This window comes from Lepidochelys kempii, chromosome 2 (assembly GCF_965140265.1).
Source record: "Lepidochelys kempii isolate rLepKem1 chromosome 2, rLepKem1.hap2, whole genome shotgun sequence".
NCBI lineage: Eukaryota > Metazoa > Chordata > Testudines > Cheloniidae > Lepidochelys > Lepidochelys kempii.
In genome coordinates this window covers 29,356,882-29,383,559 of record NC_133257.1, presented here as the reverse complement: position 1 = coordinate 29,383,559, position 26,678 = coordinate 29,356,882, and the positions used below count along the sequence as shown (strand labels likewise).

Here is a 26,678-nt window from a genome sequence, read left to right as displayed (position 1 = left end):
TTGAAAACTGTTATGTCATGTCTCAGTCTTCTCTTTTCCAGACTGAACACACACAATTTTTATAATCTTCTCTCATAGGTCATGTTTTCTAGACCTTTAATCATTTTTGTTTCTCTTCTCTGGACTTTCTCCAATTTGTCCACATCTTTCCTGAAATGTGGTATCCAGAACTGGACACAATACTCCAGTTGAGGCCTATTCAGCATGGAGTAAAGTGGAAGAATTACTTCTTGTGTCTTGCTTACAACACTCCTGCTAAGAAATCCCAGAATGATGTTCCCTTTTTTTGCAACAGTGTTATACTGTTGAATCATATTTAGCTTGGGGTCCACTATGACCCCCAGATCCCTTTCTGCCGTACTCCTTCCTAGGCAGTCATTTCCCATTTTGTATGTCTGCAACTGATTGTTCCTTCCTAAGCGGAGTATTTTGCATTTGTCTTTATTGAATCTCATCCTATTTACTTTAGACCATTTCTCCAGTTTGTCCAGATCATTCTGAATTTTAATCCTATCCTCCAAAGCACTTGCAACCTCTCCCAGCTTGGTATCATCCATTAACTTTATAAGTGTACTCTCTATGCCATTATCTAAATTATTGATGAATACAGTGAACAGAACCGGACCCAGAACTGATCCCTTCAGGATTCCACTCGTTATGCCTTTCCAGCATGACTGTGAACCACTGATAACTACTGTCTGGGAATGGTTTTCCAACCAGTTTTGCACCCACCTTTCAGTAGCTCCATCTAGATTGTATTTCCCTAGTTTGTTTATGAGAACATCATGCTAGACAGTGTCAAAAGCTTTACTAAAGTCAAGATATACCATGTCTACCGCTTTGCCCCATCCAGAAGGCTTGTTACCCTGTCAAAGAAAGCTATCAGATTTGTTCTTGACAAATCCATGCTAACTGTTACTTATTACTTTATTATCTTCTAGATGTTTACAAATTGATTTTATTTGCTCCATTATCTTTCCGGGTACAGAAGTTAAGCAGAAGTTATGTGTGAGAATAAGGTAAAAGGGGTTTGCTCTTAATGAGAATGCAGATGAACTCCTGCAACAAGGTAAAATATCGCAATAGAATCCTTTTTTTCTTTTTCTTTTTCTTTTTTTTTTTTTTTTTTAAATTCATGCCTCTCTCAAACTCATCCCCTTTACAGTATGGAAGCACCTGGTGCATGCTACTGGAACATATTTTAGTGAACATATCTTTGGAAGCTCCAAAACTTACTGACTGAACTTTGCACACAGTCCAGGGGTAAAAGCGAGCCGATAAATATCAGTTTGAACAATGAGAAAAACCTCTATAGATTTAAAAAAACAACAACAAATTTGCTATTATTGCTACAAATATTTATCTATTTCCTTTAAACAAATGTGGTGGCACACCTCATAGAATCTATACAATGTCTGGTCTGAGTAAGAGATACAGTAAAGAGACACACTTCAAAGACCTTAGTTTTGATCTTGTTAAATACATTTAACGCAGCAATAGAAAAATTACATTTCCATAGGGTAGTGTTCATCATTTACCTTGTCCTAAAGTTTGCAGGATGAGGGTGTCCATCATATAATGATAAATAATCATACTCCTCTTCTAGAGCAAAAGACTGAAAGACAATCTGTATTCTGTTTCGTTCTTCTGCTATTATTATCCATGTACAGTTTGCACCATTTGGATATCCATATGGGAAGCCAGGACTTTCTATAGTGCCATTAAGACCTTTTAAAGTTCCACCACAGGTATAAATAAACCCTGAAAGAAGAGAAAAGAGTAGATTAATAACATGCTAACAAAGACATACAGTAAAATATGCCAATGGAATTCATGGTCTCTATTAATCAGCAAAATAAATTATTATGACATGCAATTGGCCTATGCTATCTTAGAAGTGACAAAGCTTAGAATATCATTACCATGTACTGTAGAAAGATACATATAATGAAGTCAAATGTCATACAAGCAATATGGAAGGCTCTGGACAACATTTTATAGCAACTATACAGAAATGTGATGTTTTTTTTTCCCCAACATCTTCTAAGAAAGTTGCTTGTCCATGATTCCGGGCAAAAGGCAAATTTTTGAAGCAGCCAAACAGCAGAAAATTAATGTTCAAGAGGGGAAAACAGTGCAGATTCCCTCACAGCTAATGTTACCATTGAAAAGAAGCTATATCATTATTAAGATGATGAGTTTGGGTGGAATCTTGAATGAAGGGGTAGCAAGCTGCACGTGACTTCATTCAGAAGAGACTGAGATTGTGTCAGTGTGTTGTGGAAAGGAGGCAGAAAAATTGAAACTAGTTAGTCTCTAAGGTGCCACGAGTACTCCTTTTCTTTTTGCGAATACAGACTAACACGGCTGCTACTCTGAAACCTGAAATTATATTTGCTGTCCTGTCAGAGGAACTGTGACCACAATTTGTAATACAGATGCATATTAGGTATAAGATTCTAAGCTGCTCTTGGGCATCAAAATGATGACTGGTCAGGAGTATTTTTTTCCATGAGAGACTAATACAATATTCTTTCTCCAATGATATATGTGTCACCTCCAAATTAGGTTATTGTAATTAACTTTTGGGGGGGCTATTCCAAAACTAAAGCTAGCATAGAATGTCTCCATCTGGTTGTTAAGTGGATTTTTCCATTGGGAGCACATGATATCAGAGCATAAGGAACTGCATTGGCTGCTAATAGGTTTCTGGGTTGAACTCAGAGTATTACTATTAACTAAGAAAAGTTCACAGCCTGATTACCTGAGAGATTGCCACTCTTCTTGTGCCAGACTGCCACAGCTAAGGCACTTGAGTTGGTCCGCCTTTATTATAAGAGGAAAGGGGCTGCTAGCAGAGTATCATACATGAGGAGTCCTTCATTTTGGAATTCACTCCTGCATCTCCTTAGTCCAGATCAATTACAAATTAGATTTGTTAGCCCTCCTGGTATCCTCCTAAATCCATCTCCCCGCTCCCTTTCCCCGGGATTTGGGATCAGGGTAAGCAGAGAGTCATAGAGCCATTTGCATTATGGTTTAGCTTTATTTTCTTATACTTGCTGGAAGATATTTAATGTCTCAAAGTGGGATGAGCTACACTTAATATATTTATATTATTTTGTGATTAACCTTATTGTGTATTTTCAATGTATGTAATGTTGCTCAGTAAATAGGATTTGTTCATATTTTGGCACTTATAAATCTAAGTATTGAGACACACAGCTCACATACATATGATTTAACTCATTAAATAATTTTTCTCTCAAGCATGCATGTCGACAAGCATGTGTGTCCACCCCTTCCTCTGAAGCATTATGCAGAAATCTTCTACAAAGATCATGTGACCATCCCATAAAAAACATTTCCCTGAGGTTAGTAGTGGGAAGAACAGATTCAGTTTCTTCCCATCGTCTATGTCTAAGTTTACCTCCCTCACTGCTAGATAGAAGCTGGCACTTATGGAACTCCTTTTATTGCTATTTTACTTTGCATAGCACCATGCCACAGGTGTACAACACCAAAAGAAAGGGAAAGCTCCTCTGTGGAAGGCATTTTGGAATTGCCTTGTCTGGTCTTACAGTCACACCATATGAGGTTTACCAACTGCTGTAAATTAGATCAGAGGATTCATTTTCATGTCACATTTGCCTGCTCACTTTCAGCTGTCAGCAGCTTCCATTGTCAGAAAAGTCTGTTTTATTTATCTCTTCCTGCATCTCTGCCTCATCAACTCGATCTATTTTTAAATCTCATCTGAAAATGATCTTTTATTATTTAACTCAGACTGTATAATTTACCTCTCTAAAAACTTTTGGGATATAGTTTGAATGGAAAAGACTCCACCAAATAAAGCTGAATTATTTACTAGTTATGTGCCACAGAATCCCGGATGAAATTCGCAAAGATCCAGGAGAAGCACAACCTTCTCAGTAACAAGTTTTCTAAAATCTTCATCAGTTTAAGCTTTTCTAACATTGCATCTATACGGGAACTCCATCTTTGAACACAATAGAGGAAGAACATGATGGAGAGCTGCACCTAGCTTTTTCTATTTGTTTTGGGCCAGCTCTAATAATATAGACTAATACATTTGGTTAAAAACAGTAGCAGATTTTAGCAAATATTCTGAAGCTGCACAGAAGTTCATTGTGGGTCACAATGCTGGAAGGAAAAGAACAGCTACTCCCCTCCCTACCCAAATAGGTGAGCCTTGACTTTGCCTCCTCAACTTGCACTAGGTACGAGGTTGTTGAAGACTATTTTCAGCCCCTTCTCCAAAGCAAAAAAGTGGGAACAAGAGAGGATTGAAGTGTGGCCCAAAGTCATCATTCAGTCCCTAGTCTGCTCCTGAGACACTGCCACTATGTGCTGCCCCTTGCTTAGAGATAGCATATATGTTGTCCAATTTCTTTAACATTATTTTGCTTATTAAATTCAGTATAAAGATATACAGGATATGATGAAAAAATCTGTATCTAAACAGGAGATTAAAGTTATCATATTCTAAATGAGGATTTAACTGAAGAGAAACAATGAAATATCATGTAAGATTAAGTGACAGTTAATACTGAACATAACATTATTAATATTGGGCCTCATTCTGCTTGTATTTTCATCTTTTAAGAATCTACTTTTTCTTCTACATATACATCTATTCTTCCCTCATCCAAGTCCTAATGTAATTATTCATATTTTGCAAAATGGTGTAATTCTATATTCTCTTTCAAAGAGAGTTAATGGTTACCAGAATGGTAATATACATTGTGTCATAAGACATTTATTCAGTTCTGGAGCATCAAAAACAAAACTGAAGTTTGATTTTGACTAGTTATGCTTTTTTGACCTTTAATAGGAGAACATGTCAACGGAATCTATACACCAACTCCTTTAATCTCTGCATTCAGATAATTCATTCTGTAATACTTCTTTACTTGAACTCTTCAACTCTGATGGTCTAACTTGGAACTATTCAATGTACAATACAAGGTTACTTAATAACTGGCTCTCATTAGATGTTAAAACATCTAAATTATTTACATAAGACATAATTAGTGATGAGATAACACTTAGCACTTTTGTATTGTGGTCTTTTTCATCTGTAGATCTCAGAACTGCACACAGAATTCAAAATGTAAGTATTAGTTGCAAATTATTTCATTCTCATTTCAAGAGAATGGTGTCTCAGACTAGAAAGTCTGCAAAAGGTAAAAGTAAAAAGTGAAGTATTCACTTAATTAAATGTGAAAATGAATATAATCAGAACAATATGCCCTTATTTATTTCTATTAAATTCCGTTTATTTATTCTGATTCTAACTTTTCAATTTGCAAAAGGTTGTTTGCATTGATCATGTTTAATTACATTGTCAAAACATGGTTGACGCACTTCATGGAGCACTGTTCTTGCTCTCGCCACCTTTGCAAGTTCCCTCTCCCTTCCCTCATTAAACATCTGTCATTCACACATGCTTCCTCAGATAATCATTTCATTTCTTCCACAATATTCAGTCTGTCAAACTCTGACTTCTCCAGTGCTGTCAGCTTTGTCCTCCTATTCTTGATTGTCCTCCATTCTGTTGGCTCCATGGTCATAGTCTTCTTCAATTCTGCCCTCTCCCCTACACTTGAATCTTTCATTCCCCTCTCTTAAGACAACATGTGCTTACTCCACACCTATGCTCTTCCTGTTCCTGAAAATGCAATAACTACTCTAACTTTGCCCATTACAAGATTCTTTTCTTTTTCAGTTTTGCCCTGTTCCTAGCCAAAAAATGTGTTCTCTCTCTTTCTCTCTCACATACACGCGCACGTATGCACACGTGCACAAAGTTTCCTTGCCTTCCGAGAACTGCTCTTTTGCTTAACCAGTTTTATAGCGGCATCCATTGTAATAACATGTGGTCAATTCAGTAACATTGATTACCAAAAACCAAGAACAAAACAGTTGCTAACTAAATTAGTGATCCTAAACACAAAATCTTCTCTGTCTCCTTTTACTGCTAGATCTGTACCCAGAATATTGCCACATTATGTTGGGACAGAATTGAGCCTATTCAGTAGCACTTGAGCTCTCCACATGCCTCTGATTTCTTCTCATATATGCCCTCCTTTATCCCAGTCTTTATGGTTAAGGTCTCTTTACATCTGTAATACACATCCCCATCCCTCTAACCTCTTTCTTATCTCCAGGTTCTCACTCTTTCCTCTGTCTCATTACCCTCCATCTTCAAACACACATTGTGCTTCCTGTCCTTAAAACCTCCCTCAGTCACATCATCCTTATTCCACTGCATCACCTTACAGCTCTTTCCAAAATCTGTCTACTCACAGAACCAAAATTCCATTCCCAAAACTCTGATCTTCTTCAGTCTAGCTTCCACCCCCTTTACTCAACCAACTGTCCTTCTCCTTGCCATGGCTAAGCAGCACTGTTCCACACTCTGTCTTTGGTCTCTCTATTGCCTTTGACAACATGGACCAATCCCTTCTTCTCAAGGATCATCTCTTCAATTAATTTCAGTGTGACTACTCTTCTGAGTCTCCTCCTACCCCTTTGAAAACTCCTTCAGTGCCACTTTCAATAATTCTTCTTTCTCCCTCCTTCCATGTTGGTGGTGTTCATGTATCAATGCTTGTTCCTCTCCTCCCCCACACTCTACACACTTACTTCTTAGGTGTTCTCACTTGCTTCCATGGTTTCAGCTAACACCTTTACACAGATGTGCCATAAATCTAGCTTTATGGCTGAAATTGGATCTCAGCACTTACATGTCAGTGACAGCTGCCTTAGAGAAAGAAATCCATCCCATTCTGTCTATCTCATCTCCTCTCTCTCCACGGATGACCCACTACCTTTTCAAAATAAATCTCTCATCTTTCTTACTAAACCACATTTCTCTCTAAACTTTCCCTTTTTCCCAGTTGCTCTATTAGTTAACTCCCCTGTCCTCCCTTTAATCAGGACATGCAGTCTTTGTGCCTTCTTGGACTCCTCTCTGCTGTTCCTCCCTCCCCATAACACATACTCTCACCAAGCCCAGTTACCTTCTCTTTGCAACATCTTGAAATCAACCCATTTTCTTTGATTCTATTGCTAAAGACCTGACTCATGCCCTAGTTCTCCTCCATTTTTCCAGAACATTGTGCTATCATAGAAATAAACCTCACTTCCTACCTGTCTTTTTACTGGCTTTCATTCTTCGTACCAAGTTCACACTTCAACTCACTGTCAAGGTCCAACCCCTTCCATCTATTTATCAGATTGAATTTCCTCTTCTTCTTTTCCATGTCCTACATTTTTGTATTTCCCTTCAGGACTTTCATTGCTTCTTCCCACTTTCAATTCTGCACCTTTTTCAACCATACCCAATGCTACCATAGTTTCCACCTAAGTAATTCACACAACCTTTCTCCCCTCTTTCAAACCTCTCCTGAAATATCCCTTCTTACAGCTAGCTTTCCACAATCCCAGCAACCTTGTATTTCCAGTATGATGACTGCCCATTTGCAAAAGAAGCCAGGGCAAAGTAAAATCAAATAAAATTATCCATTTCGATTCTACAATAATATTCTCCCAAGAGCAATATTTATATATTTTGGAGTTCTTTTCTCTCTTCCTTCCTTCCCTTTTCCTCAGTCACCCTTTCTCTACATTTAAACTAAGCTCTTTGTTCCAGTGGGCATGTCCATTGCTTTTATGGAGCCAATATAAACGCTGCTAAAATGTCACAGATCCTATGTTTGTAAAATGTAAAAAATAAACTGTTCAGATCTGCTCTTAAAACTTTCAGTAGAGTCAAGATTTTTTAAAATTAGCCACATTGCCTTTTCATTTCATCTTTGTGCCGCAAAGCACTAAAAGTGTTCTTCAATTGTTTTGTTACTCATGGACAAGGAGTGGTGTTGGAGTGTTTCCTCTCTGCAAGCTTATCAGAAATTGCACTAATTTGTTGACATAATAGAATGTCTCTAATAAATAAAACTACATCCAAGAGAAGAATTTTTTTAGGAATTTAGCTTCTAATCTATTATTCATAACCATTTTAAAGCTATAGCAAAGACAATTAAGCTCTTCTGAAGATATTGGGCTAAATTCATCCCTCTCTCAGGGAGCAGGGATGAAAGAGGCCAGTTCTATTCCAGTATTTGTTGGCACTGGCTTAAAATATTGTGGCCAATTCAATGACTTCCTAGAGGAATTCCTATGTGCCCATACTATGAAGTAAAGTATCCTCTCCCACCTGATTAGAACCCTATTTGAGAGCAACAGTGCCTTCCAAAGGGGTAAATTCTCCTCTCTGGTTCAATAGACTTAGCTAGCTATTGCTGGTTCCATTTCAAATCAACAGAAGTCTAACACAAGGCTTGATTCACAGATCTGAAGTAGACTCCCTGTACTTACAACTGAAAGAGATAGGTTCCCCTCAGGTAAACATTCTTCCCTCTCCTATAACTTTTCTATTAGAGAACCAGCACACCACCTTTAGTATATCAGGTTCAAAAGAATTTCAGTGTCTCCCACATGCCCTGTCCCATATCTAGGCTGATGCCACCTTTCTTTGGGCCAGATGGCAAGAGGCCTTTCCTCACCTATATAGAGATGGAAGGGTACCCAAGAAGACTCTGCCCCTCCTTGAGGGGCTGTGCAAGACTTCAAAAAAGAAGGTCCCTGCATTCTGAGAAGCACAGGAACTGCTCACTCCTACTCCACCCCAGGAAGGAGGAGGCTGAAAAAGGAGCCAGAAAGGAGCCTCCATCCTCCCTACCAATCCTTATTCACCAGAACTACTCTGAATTAGAGTTGTGTAAATAATGGATTTTTTGATTTTCTGAAAATTCTGAAAAATAATTACCCTCAGCCCCATTTTGGTCAGACAAAAGGTTTTGCTTTGACAAAAATCAAAAGGTTTTGTCTTGATCTTAACCATTTTTAAATGTTTTTGATTTTTTTAAAATATAATGAAATGAATTTGTGGAACAATGCCATTTCAAACTGACAAATCAAAGTATTTCATTTAGACAAAATGTTGAAATAAAATGTTTGTTTTATTTGTGTCAGTTTTCCTAAATTGCTTAGGTTGGAGAGGGAAAAAACCCTTAAAATTTTCAGAAAAAATCCAGTCTTCCACTGCTTTCCCTTCCACTTCCTTTTCTCCCTATACTCAGAGGGACGTTAATGAGCCACTTCAATTTGAATGGTCCCTTGAAATATGTGTTAAGAATTTATGCTAAATAATTTTTTCCACCTTGTATTTAGCTGTGATGCTCTGAGTAGGGGCTAGGGGCTACCCTAGGAATGCTACATTGGCACAGCTGCACAGATGCAGCTGTGTTGCTGTAGCGCATCTGGTGAAGACACTCTGTGCCGACAGGAGAGAGATCTCCCATCAGCATAACTCCACCTCTACCAGAGGCAGTAGCTATGTCAGTGGGAGAAGCTCTACTCTGCACCCAGCTCGACTCTGAATTAGAAAGAGTCATAATAATCCAAAATGTTAAATCTGTGAAAAATGGTAAAGATTTTACCTGTTTTTCAGCGGTCTAAATGGACCTTTTTGTGTGTGTCAGGAGGGGAGGGGGGGAGACTTGCAATTTATTTATTTATTTATTTATTTTTTAATTGAAACCATTGCTGACTTTTTCAGTGACTGAAGACTGGGGTCTCGGTAAACAAAAAATGTCAACAAGTTTTATGATGTATACAAATATAAATATCAATACAATTGTCATGAGACATATTTTTCATAAGGAACTATTTTTCATTTCACAAGAAAGCCCTTTTCAACAACCACAAAAACAACAACAAACCTGTTGTTTGAAAAATGTCACCTACTTCTTTTACCATTCCAGACATGTGAAAAGCTTAAATCAGCTGTTACTGGCAGAGAAAGATGGTCACCTATTTCTCCCTGAAAACACCCACCTCCCACCTCCTCTACACAGTCACATTATACTGGCCCTAGTCATCCCTTCAGGACTTAGTACTCTTTTTCTGTTCTGTTTAGATTCTAACAGTTCCCCAACTGCCATGAGATGAAATCCAGTCCCCCAAAGAAGTCAGTGGCAAAACTCCCAGCATTTCATCCCTGGTGTCTGAGCATCCTTCATTCCTAGAGAATTTCAGAATTTCTTCCCCATTTCCCACAGATATTTTTCGCCTGTCTTTTGGATCAGAGACCCACTGTTCCAAATAGTCGCCTCCTTCTTCATATTAATGGAGAAGTGTAATCTTGCTATTGTGCCTAACAGCTGGGTGACAGAACTAGACATAAAAATAAGCCAGGGCATTTGGAATCTCATCACACAGAACATTACAAATCCCCTCTGGGCAAGACAGATTGTAACATATGCTGCCAAATCTGAAGGGGAATCCTGTTATATATGTCTGGGGAGATGGTAGATAGGTATTAAATTTTTGGAAAGACGATAAAGATTTGAAATCATTTAGTTGCTGGCCTCAATCTCATTCAGCCCCCTGCATCTTTCCCCTGGGCATAATAATAGCAACCTTAAACTATGATCTCCCCACTTCAAGAGCTGTAAATCCTGACAGCTTCTTTATTAATGGCCAGAAAAATCCTTCTACTTCTGAAGTGGAAGATACCCACTACAATTGAACATCTACAATTTGTGACAGGTTCGGGCCAGATGGCTACAGGCAGATATATTAGCCCCAAGTTAAGTAGGTCCCTTTTCCCTGGGTAAGGTAACAGGGGCGGTTCCAGAACAATCAGGAACCTTCTGGAGACAATTAAGACAGACAGGCTGATTAGAACACCTGCAGCCAATCAAGAAGCTGTTAGAATCAATTAAGGCAGGCTAATCAGGGCACCTGGGTTTAAAAAGGAGCTCACTTCAGTTTGTGGTGCGCATGTGAGGAGCTGGAAGCAAGAGGTACTAGGAGCTGAGAGTGAGAACGTGGACTGTTGGAGGACTGAGGAGTACAAGCATTATCAGACACCAGGAGAAAGTTCCTATGGTGAGAATAAAGAAGGTGTTGGGAGGAGGCCATGGGGAAGTAGCCCAGGGAGTTGTAGCTGTTGCACAGCTGTTCCAGGAGGCACTCTAGACAGCTGCATTCCACAGGGCCCTGGGCTGGAACCCAGAGTAGGGGGCAGGGCCGGGTTCCCCCCAAACCTCCCAACTCCTGGTCAGACACAGGAGGAATCAACCTAGACTCTGGGTTCAGAAATACGGCCAAGCTGAGGGCTGCCGTGAAGCTCCAAGGCAAGCAAATCTGCCAATAAGTGCAAGACCCACTCTGAAACAAGGTAGAGGAGGAACTTTGTCACAAATTGAAGATTAGTACAGTAGTCTCAGCAGCTTGGCAGCCATAAAAAGAATAGCTTATCAAAGACAAGACTGAAAATAAATAAATAAAGACTTCATTTCTGACTACACAGTTATTGTCCCCTGTGCTAGGAAATGAACACATGCCCTGTAATACAAGAGCAGTTGCACAATATAGATTCTATTCGTTATTTCATTGTCATAGTTCCCTCTCAGCAATGCTAACAAAGAAGCCAAAGGGCCTAACTAGTCTTCAGTGTAACATGTAAAAAGTGTTATTGTTTATCATTAAAACAGGAAGATTTTTTTTCATTTTTTTAAACACTGTCTGGTTTAGTTCTACTGAAGAGCCAGGAAAAGGGGTAAGAGAGATTGCTATCAGCACACTCTGAGCTCCTAGGATAGACTGGAGTATTTCTGTGGATTTTAGAAATACCATATCGTGATTTGCATGGAGTTCTCCAACTCCTAATTAGTCCCCAAATATCGTATCTTAGAGCAAAATTTATGAGTTAATTAATAAAATAGTAAGCCTTTTGAACAACCAGACCCTGTTTCCATCCTTGTCATTTGCATTAAAGGCAGTTGTAGGTTATTGCCAAAACCAAAGAACCATGTAACAGTGGGATCCATTTGAACCTTCTGACAAAATAATTTTATCATTTAATTGAGTCCTAAAGCATTATATACACTAGGCTGACAATTAAGCTACATTAAAATAACTTGGATGCCCATTATACTCAGGACATTTATATCAAACAAACCAATTTCACATAAAAGTGTTTTAAGTATAAATTACTAGTGTTTGTTTGCAGTTCTATCATGATCATCCTACTGGCCTCCCTCTGAGCTTGATGGGGAGGCACCACTCCCCTCTCCTGGTGGGCGGAGACAAGTTGGGCCTGCCTCCCATACTGGAAGCAGAGGGGAAGGACGGGAAGGATAAGAGGCGGGCCTTTCAGCTCAGTTGGGCTGGAGCCAGATGTCTCTAGCCCACTGCAGGCTTCCAGCTCCACTACTGAGCCATGTAGCACCCTGACCCCAGAGGAGACAGAGTGCGGTGAGGAGCTGCTGGGTCTGCCCGCTGCCATTTACTCAGAGAAGACTGAGGAATCAGAGACTGACAGAGCCCTGCCAATGGACTGTGTTAGGAAATAGTCCAAGGAACACAGACATTAGTCTAGTGGTGCTGTCACAGTAGGAGTCTGCATTGTGGTAGGATCCCTGCTGACTCAGTGGCAGGATCCCTCACCACTGTTAGGTCCCCGGGGTAGGACCTGGTGGACTAGGGTGGGCCTGGGTCCTCCTACCACCTGCTGCCAACCCCACCTCTGGGTTGGCGGCCTACTCAACTAGGCCTGACGACTTGTGCTTTGTGTATTTGCGATCTGCTCTAGCCAGAAGGTTGGCTAAAGACTGCTCTCTGGTCTGCCCTGCCCAGAGCATCAGAGTCCAAGACTGTATAAATTGCTGTCTGCCCCTCCAGGAGGTTTGGGCCATAGACTGATTAGCGCTCAGCCCAGTTGAAGGGCCAGAAGCCTACAAATTGACCATTTATTGTGTGATATAGTGAGGCAAAATGGCCTCCCTCCGACCTTGATGGGGAGGGATGACCAGCGGCCGCTACAGGTGGTACATGCAATTGTGTTAGTTTCAATTAACATTGTTTCCTTAAAGAAGAGACTTTCATATCTTGCTTCAAAATGTAAGAGCATATCCTATTGCTGCCTCCAGGTTCATGGAAGGTTCCAGTTACAAACCAGAGTACTTTTACAGCCTCTACACAGCAGAACTTGGAAGCTCTCTGGAAAATCTCCACCTGCTTCATATGCCGCAAAGCCCAACTCTTTAGGACTCCGCTTGAAGCAAAGCTTAGAGGAATAGCATTAGAAGTTTATGGCTTGGCTAAACCATTCACAGCCTTAACCATTGCATTCTTTCCCAGGCAAATGCTACAATTCCTATTTAAGAAGCTGGACCATTCAGACTACAGCAACTAAGAAGTTTAATATCAGATCATAGAATATCAGGGTTAGAAGAGACCTCAGGAGGTCATCTAGTCTAACCCCCTGCTCAAAGCAGAACCAATCTCCAATTTTTGCCCCCAATCCCTAAATGGCCCCCTCAAGGATTGAACTCACAACCCTGGGTTTAGCAGGCCAATGCTCAAATCACTGAGCTATCCCTCCCCCAATGATGTCGTGCCCTGATGGATAAGTTAGTGTTGTGAACAGAATGGATAAGAAATTAGTCTTGGTTTGGATCTTAGACCATGTTTATTGTAAGGAAACAATCGTGGCATAGCTATGCCAGCATAACTCTATCGTGTAGAAGCAGCCTACAGTGACAGAAGAGTATTTTCCATCACTGTAAGAACACCACCTCCCTGACTGATGATAGCTAGGTTGACAGAAGAATGCTTCCTGGTTTCTACACCAGGGGTTAGGTCAGCATAGCTACAGAGCTCAGGGTCTGAAAAATCCACACCCTGAGTACCATCATTATGTTGATATACACCAGGCCTATGACAGCACTAATGGAATGTAGAAGAGGCCTTACAGAAAGCTACAGCAAAAGTAACTTGCTAAGATATTACATACATTTAGTAGTATTCTTTTAAATTAAAGTTAAAATGGCCAGAAGATGTAATTACATATTTCACACTAATTGGCATATAGCAGAATAGTAAATGTAACACTGAATTTAGTTACATTTTATTTAAAACCCAGAGAAAAAGCACCAGCTTCAGTACATCACATCTGGTTATTTGGAATCCAGCAGCAGTCTCAGACAGCTGACAGGGAGTAAGATACTGCAAAACTAAGTCACCCAGCATAGCTAGTTAAGTAATTGATTTGAGAAAGTAGCATGTGATCTTTTATAAGTGGATATATTTCCCTCTGAAGCATCAGAGGTTGCCTTCCTCCCTTGAGTTCGGCTAAGATGAGATTTAAAACAAAACAAAAAAAGCAGCAAACGACCAAAAAAGTTCCAGGAAGTAATCAAGTATGAGCTAAACATAATCAAATAAATATTGGTGGTGGATTGAAGTGAGCCTCAACAAGGTTAGAAAAGGCTTGGAAGACTGAGTGATAAGAGATTTAAGAGAAAATTGAGGAGATGCTGCTTTAAGGGAGTTCTGCCAATAGAAATAAAAAAATCTATGAAAAGGGAAAGGGGGAGCTCTCCATGATTACCCTTTCTGTACTCAATCTTCCTATACTCACAAATGCCTTCTTTATGAAAAGACACCCCTCAACATGAGGTCAGATTTGTTTTAGACGTAAGCAACCTAAAAAGCCTGTCATTCACAAAACTGGGATTGCCTTTTTTTAAAAAAATCAAGTTTCTAAGAAGAAACCTAAAAACTCCTGCTTTGGATTCTCCTTGAAATTTCTCTGAAAGACAGACATAGGCAAAAGCAAAAGCAAAAAAAAAAAAAAAAAAAAAAGTGTTGTACTATTAACTCACTGCCTACTTGTCAAAACAACATTCTGGAATAGCTAGTTATTACTATTTTCTATACAGAAGAGAGTCTTCTAATTCTGCTGCAAATTAGAAGTCATATTTTACTGAATTTTCATCTTTTTAAAAAGGTAGGTTCTGCAATAGCTTTAAAGAAGAGGTGCAAATACTTACCATTTATGTCACTGTTACAAAAGATGCTATTGGCCTTTGGCTACTACAGTTATAATACACTAACATTAATTTGCAACTGCATTTGATTAATTGTCCAAGGCAGCAAAATTCAGTGTGGGATGTATTTGGGAAGCACAATGAGAAGGTCTATTGGCACAGGAAAGAGAGAAATGTCTGCTCCTAGACAGAAACTTGAACAAATATGATGTAAATAATAAGGTTTTTTTCTTCCGGCTGTTGTTATGATAAACAAAAAACAAACTAAATCATAGAATCATAGAATATCAGGGTTGGAAGGGACCTCAGGAGGTCATTTAGTCCAACCCCCTGCTCAAAGCAGGACCGATCCCCAACTAAATCATCCCAGCCAGGGCTTTCTCAAGCCTGACCTTAAAAACTTCTAGGGAAGGAGATTCCACCACCTCCCTAGGTAACACATTCCAGTGTTTCACCACCCTCCTAGTGAAAAAGTTTTTCCTAATATCCAACCTAAATCTCCCCCACTGCAACTTGAGACCATTTCTCCTTGTCCTGTCCTCTCCTACCACTGAGAACAGTCTAGATCCATCCTCTTTAGAACCCCCTTTCAGGTAGTTGAAAGCAGCTATCAAATCCCCCCTCATTCTTCTCTTCCACAGACTAAACATCCCCAGTTCCCTCAGCCTCTCCTCATAAGTCGTGTTCCAGTCCCCTAATAATTTTTGTTGCCCTCCGCTGGACTCTTTCCAATTTTTCCACATCCTTCTTGTAGTGTGGGGCCCAAAACTGGACACAGTACTCCAGATGAGGCCTCACCAATGTCGAATAGAGGGGAACGATCACGTCCCTTGATCTGCTGGCAATGCCCCTACTTATACATCCCAAAATGCCATTGGCCTTCTTGGCAACAAGGGCACACTGTTGACTCAACTAGGGCACACTGTTGACTCACAAGGACACACTGTTGATACCTTTAATGTAAAGGGCCATAGACTCTAAAGCCTATTTGACTCCAATGTGAAGAACTTGACACTAGGCTGGCTCTCTGACACTGCTCTGCTAAAGATCAAAGAAGGATTGAAATAGCTTAAAGGAGAGAGGGTATGGTCAGAGACGTTCAAGCAGCAGCATCTTTGCTCATTTTTTTTCCTATAATTTCAAGCATATGAACTTGGGGATCTTACAGCCAAGTATGTATTTTATATCATTAATAATTTTAATAGGATTTTTCTTTTATTACCAGTACTTTATCATGTTTTTACTCATAGCATGGGGAGCATTGAGTTGTTTTTGATAAATTTGCTTTGGTTAAGATCCCAAAAGATACCTCTTATGAGAATCAGATGGGAAAACGAAGGGGCAACTGCCCTGGAGCATCCAGGCCTTAACTGGGTTGCCACAAGGATTCAGAGCTCATTGGGATTTTCTTCCCCTTCATTAAAAGGTTTGGGGTTTTGCTGAAAAACTGAAAACCTTACAACCAAAATCTTTCAACAAAAAAAATGATTTGTCCATCAAAAAAGGTTTTAATAAAGAAAAACACTTTAACCAATGCTAGTATTTTTATAACACATTTTTTGTATTGTGGCTGTGCCCAGAACAACAACATCAATTACCATTGCTGTAGGCACAGTACCAACTGGTATTAAGACACATTTCTTGCTCAAAGAGTATGCAATCCAGGTCCATTGCAGAATAACGTTTTATGTCCATTCTGGCTATTAAAGTAATAAATGATGTACCATGAGTTCCTCTAATTGTGGCACTAGCAATAGTTCTTTCTGAAGTATTAATGGGTTCCTTTGCTTTTTCATTTGCTCATAACTTTTCAAGATGATTCACCTTTGAGCTGAAATTTTTCATGCTTCATTGGTGCCAGAAGGCAGAGGAAATTTGCTGTTGTTGCTGGGGAGGGTTGTTTTGGTCACTTTTTAAAGTTTGAGCAAAATCCCAGCAGCCAGTTTTTGAGTTTGAAGAGGGAGAAGAAAATAACTCACCTCTTCTCAAGATAAAGCTTTTCAGGTTTTAAAAAATTCTCACTAGTAGATTTCTTACTCTTAGTAATCAAACTAGTCTACAGCAAAAATCTGCAGGGGTTACTGAGGAGTAACACCTGTGACAGGTGGAGGAAAGACTAAAAATAGAGTTACAAACAAATGAAGTTTCAGTCACTCAAGTATAATCAGGGGACATTTGCTGAGATTTTCAACTTCAAACAAAATACTCTCTGTTTTTGGATATCACTAAGGCTGTGTTAGTTTTTGTACTATAAAAGCACGGCTCTGTACAAAGATATGATGCATGACAGGTCCCGCCCCAAAGAGCTTACAATCTGGGAGGTAAATTAACAGAGGGGTGACCTGACTAAGTCACACAGGCTGCAGGAGGGTAGACCCAGGAACAAAACCCAGGTCTGCAGTTTCCCAATCTACTGCTCTACCTACTGGTCCACACTGCATCTCTGCTGAACTCAGGAATTTCTGAAAAATATTCACAATAGTGACACCAAATAGAAGCCTAACCATGGGCAAGTCTTTCACATCTGGACCAGTAACCATTAAGTTAATTAAGCCTTCTGAAAATGGTTTTAATTAATAGAGATTAAAATGCTAGAAGACCTTGGAGGCAATCAGTGTGACTAAACTGGTGTTATCAGTGATGGGAAGAATCTGGGGTTAAATTGTCTAGTGTAGATATGGTCTCAGTGGGCAGGGCTAGTTGTTCCTTCTCTCTGATGAGCCCGTTAAGGATGGTGCTGTGCTAGGACTATTGCAGGAAGGGGATTTTAAATGTCTCGTTGAACCAAAGTAAGATCTTAAAAGAAAGTGTCTCCATGCCAGGGACAGAAGAAAGTCCCCTCATAGAAAAACTCATTTTTGTTAGTCTTCTACCAGTAACAAGTGATCCTCTCCCATACACTTTCTGACAAAGTGTTAATTTTAAATGTGGTGTATAAACAGCCTAGGAAATAAGACTAGGTGAGGAAGCAAGGGTGGGCACACTCTTGTAGAAATAGTGCTGTTACAGCAGGAGAACTCACAGTCAGCTGTGGAGGAGCTTAATGAATACGTCTAAGTTGAGAAAGCAAACATAGCAGTAATAGAGTCCAGAGAAATTAAAATAAGGGATCTACAGTATCCAGATAGCTTGGATGTAGCTATGTAACATGATATGTAAGATTCAATATGAATACAGTTAGTCCTCTGCTTTAATAAATCATGTTTGCAAATACCAGATTTAATTGTTGGCTAGACTGAGATCTTTTCATTTGTATGTGTTAAGGGAAACAGATATATGTTTATAGTGTATATTATCACCTGATAGGAGTAGAGGGAGATTCAAACATCCTTAGTACTTTAGAAATGTCTTGTACATAACAACTTAAAGTACACCACTCATCAGAAAAAAAATCCATTGTTCGTTAGTCTTATAACAGCAACAGCAACCTTGACACAGGACATTTCCTGAAGATTAATGGCCAATTGGTGCTTAATGGCCCAAGGCAAAGCCATCAACTATTCCCTGCCAGTCATTAATCCTCAGCAATGCCCTGGACCTTTTGTTATCACTTTAATAACACACATCATTTTACACAAAAAATGTGACTCTTGCATCTTTAATTGATGTGCTACCCAGCTTCCGCTTTGTCATCATGCGTTACTGAATGTGTGCTGTCCATTTTCCAGCACCGCTCTGTGCTTTCGATAACTAACATCTCTGAAATTAATCAGCATCCTATAGGTCTCAAAATGTAAGCAACAAGACTGCTGGCTTGCCACGAATAATCATAATATGCAATATAAAATATCTGCAAGAGGAAAGACATTACCTTTGAACAAACAAATGTAGTGAGATAAATTATTGCAGTACGAAAATGCACAGACATCTAAAGACCCACCAATCTGCACTTTACTCCGCTGTGTGAGCATGAGAGAAAAAAAGACTGTATATTTGCATTTCTTTGTGACTACTCAAAGTAAATCGGTTACATCCTGGGAACTGATCATCATTCCAGTAAGAAGATGCATTGACTAATGGAAGTATTAGTATGGAAGTGTTGGGGGGGGTTATATTCATAAGTATACAATAGTTATTTGTATTTTGATCTTTAAAATGCCATATAAAAATTGCTCATCCATGGTTCTGGGCATCTTTGAACCACCAGGTTCATATTTGAAAAGTGCTATCCTACTGTTCTTTCAAACTAAAACTGCACACATACCGCTTTGGTTGGTGAGTTGTGCCAGATGAATAATTAACTCTCTGGTCCTGTGGGATAACTATCTAAGGACATGAACTGGGTCAGTACAAAGACATATTACAGAAAGTTGCGTAGTCTTTACCAAGGAAGCACGTGATGGAACAGATTTGTTTTCAGAAGCATGTGTTTTTTTATATTATGGTTTACTGGGGTTTTTTAAGTAGAGAAGAGCCTTGCATGAATTAACTGAGAGGCTGCTCTAGACATCTCAGGAGACATGAAAAAGGACACCAAGTTAACAGTAGTCAGGCAAGAATCTTAGAGGAATAATAAGGAACAGCACCTCCTAGCATAGTAGAAGACCTGGGCAGAAATGTTGGCAGGGAACTCAAGAATTTCTCTGAAGATGAAGATGATAAGGTTAAACAGTTTACTATTTTTCAGTTGCTAAATGTTTAATTATAATACAGATATCCAAGATGGAAGGAAAATATTTTCAGTCTCTATATTGCAACTGTTTGACCTCAGGAACAACATGACCTGTTCCTTCTTCAATAAACCTAATTGCCCCCATTCTGTGCATTGTGGCAAGGAACAATTTGGCCTTGTAACATCACACAAAGGAAATGTCTCAGCAGATTCTGCTCCTGCTGATGGTTCTGCGTCTCCATGAAGAGAATACACTGCTGACACCAGCACACACTCTTAGGAAGTAAGTCAGAGGATGTCTTTGTAACTTCAAATATCAGGAATAAGACACTTCTCATACACAGGAAATGGAACTTGTGGCAGTGCAAAAGGGCCCTGAAGGACAAGTTCTTTTTTAAAGTATTTGCAGGGATTTTTCCTATATGATCTTTAACTCTTGTTATATGTGCACAGTATCTGTATGTGGTCTTTCAAATGTGTGTTCAATGGTGCAAGCAGAGAAAAGGATATGTTGTCAGTGTTACTACAGTACCGCATGGGTATAGATTTTTAAAACCATATATGGTATAGTCAGTACTGATTCTCTGATGTTAAGATGAACTTTTGATTAATATTTCACACAAGTAGTCCTGGATCAAACATCTGCAGGAGAAAAGGTACTACTACATTCCTCTAATCAACATACACAAATAGCCAGGAAGCTCAAGATGTGTTTGTGTGCACACCTTTAAAATATTCAATAAAGAATCCTCTTTGCATTCATTACAACAAATCTCCATCTCTTCTCTTCAAGGGACATGACAGGACCATAGTGAAAGTATAAAATGGTGTAAAATGGATGAAACACATTTGATGTTTAACGTAGCTGCACCCATTTATATCACTCAGTATCTGGTCCAATTAGTACAGCTCATGTTATCCCAATGAGCAAAAGTTTTAAACAAATAAAAATTGGTAAGGATCCTTGTAAAGGCTATTGAGGAACCTTAACCACCATCTCAAAACTTCCTTAATAATAACCCTCTCTTCCTCCTGCCCACACAGAATGTCTACTTTTCTTTGTGTTACAGAACTTCTATATCAGTGAAAAGTGTGATGGGATAATGAATTTAAATTAGTGCTTAGGGTGTCAATAGATGTTTTTAAAGCAGCAAGGAGTAGTATATTCTTCTCTCTCTTATTTACTATCTCTATAATTAGGGCTATGTGATTATGCTATCAATACCGTGAAACAAAAATGAAATCCACATCTAGTATGAATAATTTACCCAATGTGCATGGATACTGCAGAATTTTCAAACAAAAAGTAATTATATTTTTTGGTCTCTCTTAATTACTTAGTTATAATTCGAGGGATGTGACTAAGTTATTAATATAGTGTAATAAGCTGAAATCCATGCTCAGTGAGCCTAACAACTTTTAAAATTAATACTTTTCTCTTTGGTGTCAAGGATCTGTTGACTGTTGAATCACTGCAGCAAATTGTGAATGATTTGTGGGGGGAATGGGGGAAATGACTACTCAGTGCACTCAGAAACCCAGAGGGCTAGGCTGTAATTGTTTGTTACATAGACAACACATTAAATAATGCTGGAAAAGCTCTTTGAACATGCAATATAAAGTGATCTATAAAGGCTAAATATTGTTACAATGATTATACTTGATTAACTGAAAGCTGGGGATAACTCATCTGTAAGAATAAATATCCTAGGATGCCAGTTTAAGTAAGCAAAAATTAGCTGCAACTGTATTTGCCTGCCGAGTACCACTACCTTCAAACAGGGCTCTGTATAAGTGCAGCCATTTTCATGCATATACGTGAATGGTCAAGGTGTTAGATACCACCCACACCTGAAAACTCCCTCCATTGAACCCTCTCCAAAAAAAGCCCAAATCAAATAACGGGGATAACTCAAAGGAGTCACAACTGAAAGAAGAAAAGAAGTACTTGTGGCACCTTAGAGACTAACACATTTGTACTCCTTTTCTTTTTGCGAATACAGACTAACACGGCTGCTACTCTGACAACTGAAAGAGTAATCATACTGTGATACTGTTGCATTTCCAGGTGCCTCACGCTAAAAAGTACATTGGAAAGATAAGAAAAAGGACTAGATTCACAAAGGGATTTAGGCATTGTGATCCTCAGTGTTGCAGTGCCTAAATTTTAGGTGCCTAGAAAAATCACAGGCACAATGCTGAAATTCAGAAAGCCCGAGTTAAGTGCCTACGCTCCCTTGACAATAAATGGGAGAGATAGGCACTTCAGACTATGATTCACAAAAGCCAGCATGCTAAGCGGGGAGCTGCCTTAGCTAGCCAATGGAGTATACTGGCAAGAGGGGGTGTGTCGTAAGCCCCCGTCCTCTCCTGGAGTTTGGTACCTATCTTTGCTAGCAATTCACGGCCGGACACGTCTCTCCTACTGTCGGGGAGCTTAGGTCCCAAAGGTGTTTCTTGTGGGAATGAGTTAGGCACCTTCCACACACAGGAAAACATGCTTACCTAATAAGTGTTAGTTCAGTGGTTACAGTTGTTACCTAAGATGTGCAGCAACCCAGGTTCAAATCCCCCTCTACTTCATGGGAGAGAGGATTTGACCTGCAGTCTCCCATCTCTAACCCCTGAGGTGAAGCATATTTTTATGAGGGACTCCCTCCATCTCTCATGTTGCAAAGTTATTCTACTTTGTATAAATAAAGAGTCATTGAAGCAGGGGGGACTGGACCCTGGGTGTCCCACCTCCCAGGTGGATGTCCTAAACCCCAGACTACAAAGACAGTCTTGCTCTCTCTGGCACAATGACTAATCATTTATCCACAGTGCAACAGCTTCAACAGGAGAGACTGAGAGAGCAACATATCAGAATATCACATAGGCCAATGGTTAGTGCACACCCCTGAAAGAGGGAGACCGTTGTTTAAATCCTCTCTCCCACATCTCAGGTAAGTGCTCTACCAGTAGGCTTAAAGTTATAACATGGGCAGCTCAACCTCCTGACAGATTTTCAATGGGACCCAATTCCGAATCAGTCAGCAGCCTCTGAGCATGCCTACTGGATCGGGCCTTGCATTCAAGATAGGTGGAGGAACACTTCCTCCAGTTTATGAATTGCTCTGGGGCCTAGGCAGGAGTCCAGATGCAGAGTGAGGCAGCACTGTGTATGCCCATAGGCAGAAACATTGGCACCAAGGGAACTCTTACTCTAGACACTGAGGCACTGAGTGAGTTGAGGTGCTTACAGGGATGAGAGAGAGTTTTGTGAATCGTGGTGGAGCCTGAAACTGGGATTTAGGTGCCTAAGACTGGGTGGTAGGCACCTACATACCTTTGCAAAGTCCAAGTTCTTTTGGGTGTTTTGAAAGTTGAAGGAAAAGTGTGCTTTTTTAATTTCTAATATTTTAACCACATTTTAATGAATTTTGTTTCATTAAGTAGCAGGTAATCCTCCTGGGAAATTTTTGAATTAATTGGAAAATATTCTTGCCAAGATTTCAAAAACAGAAGCTTTAAGTTAGGTATCTCAATGAATGACAAATATTCCGAAGTTCTGAGTATATACGACATCTCCCACTGAGAATTGGGCCACTTATTTAGATGCTTAAAATAGGGGTTTGAGAGTTTAACTTTAGCCTTCTATTTTTGAAAATCTTCGTCTTTCTCTAAATCTTTATGTTTTCCTTCTCTCACTTCTTAATCGAGGGGTTAATAATAGGAATGAAGCATCTTTGTTGTTCAGAAGCCCATTTCTTTCTGTAACTTATTCCTTATAGGGAATACAGGGCACAATCCTGCAGTCTTTCTGCAGAAGGAAAGAAATCCCACTGAGTTACTGAATACAACGCATGGTTCAGTATAGAGGATTTAAGCTCTATGGAATGTTTAGTGCAAAACCAGGTAGAGTGTGAGTTTTCTGAAAGAGAAATGTGTTTTTTTGTTATAAATACGACACTGTGAATTATGGGTCCAATTCTCTAGGGTACTAATTGCCTTCAAGACCCAATGAAGTCAATAGGAGTTGAGGATGCTCAGCACCTTACAGGATCAGGCCCTCAAGTACCAATGGACATTTTTCATTCACAAAGGTGACAGCAGGATAGGGCCACTGAAGTCATGAGCACCCTTCATGAACTATTCAAGCCATTAAAGGGCTGAACCTGACTGGAGCCTCTGGATAACATTTCAAAATTCAAGAGCAACTATTTGCTATGGATAATATCCACTTATGTGTCCTAAGTCATCAGCAAGTAAACAGAAAGAATGGTGGAAGGGACCTGTTTAAATACAAAGTATGCTTTTATGAAATCAGAAATTACTTTTGCTCTTGCTTACAAAGATAGCCCATATTTCTGACACACTACTACATCTCCTCTCCCAGAACACATACACTTACAAGATATAGGAGTTGTGCTTTTGTCTCTCAGTTTCTAAAGCTACAATATATTGACTTTCTAGCCTTTTAAAACACACAAACACAAAAGCCTTAATACCACTTTAAACTGGTTCTCATTGAAAAAGTCACTGAAGTTCAGCAATATCCATTGTGGAATCATAGAAAAGTTTTGCTGGTGAGGGCATTCAGGTGCAGTTAAGAACTCAACACATTTCACTTTTGGGAAACATACCCAGTCCACATTAGGTTATCAGTGTAGATTCTTTATACATATAAAACTATGTATGTATCACTAACATACCATTCCTTTAAAATATTAATGAAGCATGTGAAGGTTTAAAATAAAAATAATTTAAAATAAAATTAAAGTTTGATATCAGAAGTAAGCAAAGAGGTAGAGGATTTTCAGTAAACATTGTAAATTAACATTGCAGCTAACAGAATTCCTTTGTAAAGGAAAAAATTGTTAGTTCTTAATGACTTATATCATCATTTTAAAATTAAATATCAGGCTTTACATCATTTTAAAAAAACTTGGTAAACAACATTCATTTTTGTGTTCTCTTTCTTTATTCTTATTTAACTGGTGTATTTTTCCTGTCTTTTTCAATATTTGCTTATAGCTCCAGCTTTCCTCCCTTCCTCAAGTCTTCTGTATAGTTAAATTACACATTTTTGCATTTGCCTGCTTCAAAAAAGTTTCTCCTGTTCATTTATTCCCCATCTATATTTAGTGACCATTTGCTACACTTTCTCATGTAGGCTATTCAAATATAAATAAGGGGGAATAATGCTTTTGCGGGGGGGAAAGAATGAAATATACAGATTCATTAAGTTATTGTCAGCTGTGATTTTTTTTGTGAATTATCATTGCTTGAGATGAAAGCATGAATGCTCTCTTTGGTGGTTGACTCTTCACCCATCCCCTCAGACATGTATCGCTCTGTCATTTAAGCTTTATGTTATGGTTTGGATTTACAGTCTGTCTATTTAAGTTAGTAACCTTTTCTTGGAGTTGCATTACCTACAAAGGGTGAAGTTGACATTGAAATCCGGAAAGAAATACTCTGGAATATTCCATCTGGCTAAGTTACACAATGTGCAGAATGCCTAAGGTTTCCTGAGAATCGTGTTGCAGAAATGTTAGCTACAATTGCCATTCTTGTCAGTTCCCAAATGTTAATTAATTAATTAATTAATTAAACTCTGAACAGGTAAATATAATCCTATCCCTGTGAGCATTATACTTCACTGAAAGACCCAGAATCAGGAAGATTATATCAGTAAGTGACATCAAGTGGAAGTAAAAGAGGACGTACAGGCAGTTTATTGGATTCACGAACTATGACATCCCTCAAAAATTTGGGACTTTTCCAACCAGCTCTAAAGTTATGTTTATTTGGATTCATTATGACATAATGTACATATAAGAGGTTTCACAGAAAGCCTGTAGATCAGATCATTAAACCATGAAGTTCAATCATTGGTCAAACTAAGGGATCTGGCCTGCAAATACATATTTACCTATACAATATATTGTTTTTAGATTCAAACTTGGATGGATATTATTACATGTGAGATATAACAAATAAAAAAGCACAAGCAAAACTTTTTAAATATATGCGTGTAGAATTAGGCACCTAAAATCCTCATGTAGAAATGTAAGTGGCCAAATAGGTGACCAGACTTTCAAAGGCAATGAGTACCTGCAGCTCTGAAAAGGTGCTGCTTTTTGTTTTTGCTCAGGCATCCCGCCAACCACCTCTCTCACAAGATATTATACAATGGTTAGATAGCCTAAATATAAAATGGAGCAGTCAGTGGGGCAGATCCTCAACTGGTATATGTTGTCATAACTCCACTGACTTCAATGCAGCCATGACAAGTTACACCAACTGAGGCTCTGCCTCACTCTTTCTCTAGTGTTCCAGGATTTATATCTAGCCATGTGTCATAAATATAAAGGGAAGGGTAAACCCCTTTGAAATCCCTCCTGGCCAGGGGAAAGCTCCTCTCACCTGTAAAGGGTTAAGAAGCTTAAGGTAACCTCGCTGGCACCTGACCAAAATGACCAATGAGGAGACAAGATACTTTCAAAAGCTGGGAGGAGGGAGAGAAACAAAGGGTCTGTGTCTGTCTGTAGTCGTCTTGGCCGGGGACAGAACAGGAATGGAGTCTTAGAACTTTTAGTAAGTAATCTAGCTAGGTATGTGTTAGATTATGATTTCTTTAAATGGCTGAGAAAAGAATTGTGCTGAATAGAATAACTATTTCTGTCTGTGTATCTTTTTTGTAACTTAAGGTTTTGCCTAGAGGGGTTCTCTATGTTTTTGAACCTAATTACCCTGTAAGATATATACCATCCTGATTTTACAGGGGGAATTTCTTTATTTCTATTTACTTCTATTTTTTTATTAAAAGTCTTCTTGTAAAACACTGAATGCTTTTTCATTGTTCTCAGATCCAAGGGTTTGGGTTTGTGGTCACCTATGCAAATTGGTGAGGCTTTTTATCCAACATTTCCCAGGAAAGGGGGGGTGCAAGTGTTGGGAGGATTGTTCATTGTTCTTAAGATCCAAGGGTCTGGGTCTGTAGTCACCTAGACAAATTGGTGAGGCTTTTTACCAAACCTTGTCCAGGAAGTGGGGTGCAAGGTTTTGGGAAGTATTTTGGGGGGAAGGACGCGTCCAAACAGCTCTTCCCCAGTAACCAGTATTAGTTTGGTGGTGGTAGCGGCCTGTCCAAG

At 39.2% G+C, this 26,678-nt stretch overlaps 1 protein-coding gene across 5 annotated transcripts in view; it reads right to left on the bottom strand.

The window, feature by feature from the left end:
• The window catches only part of CSMD3 (CUB and Sushi multiple domains 3), a 1,204,651-nt gene that overhangs the window by 1,071,451 nt on the left and 106,522 nt on the right, over positions 1-26,678 (bottom strand). For all 5 annotated transcript variants that reach the window (XM_073330296.1, XM_073330291.1, XM_073330295.1 and 2 more), the window contains exon 2: positions 1,539-1,761. In XM_073330296.1, coding sequence (XP_073186397.1) covers positions 1,539-1,761 — 223 coding nt within the window. The remainder of the gene's footprint in view (positions 1-1,538; positions 1,762-26,678) is intronic.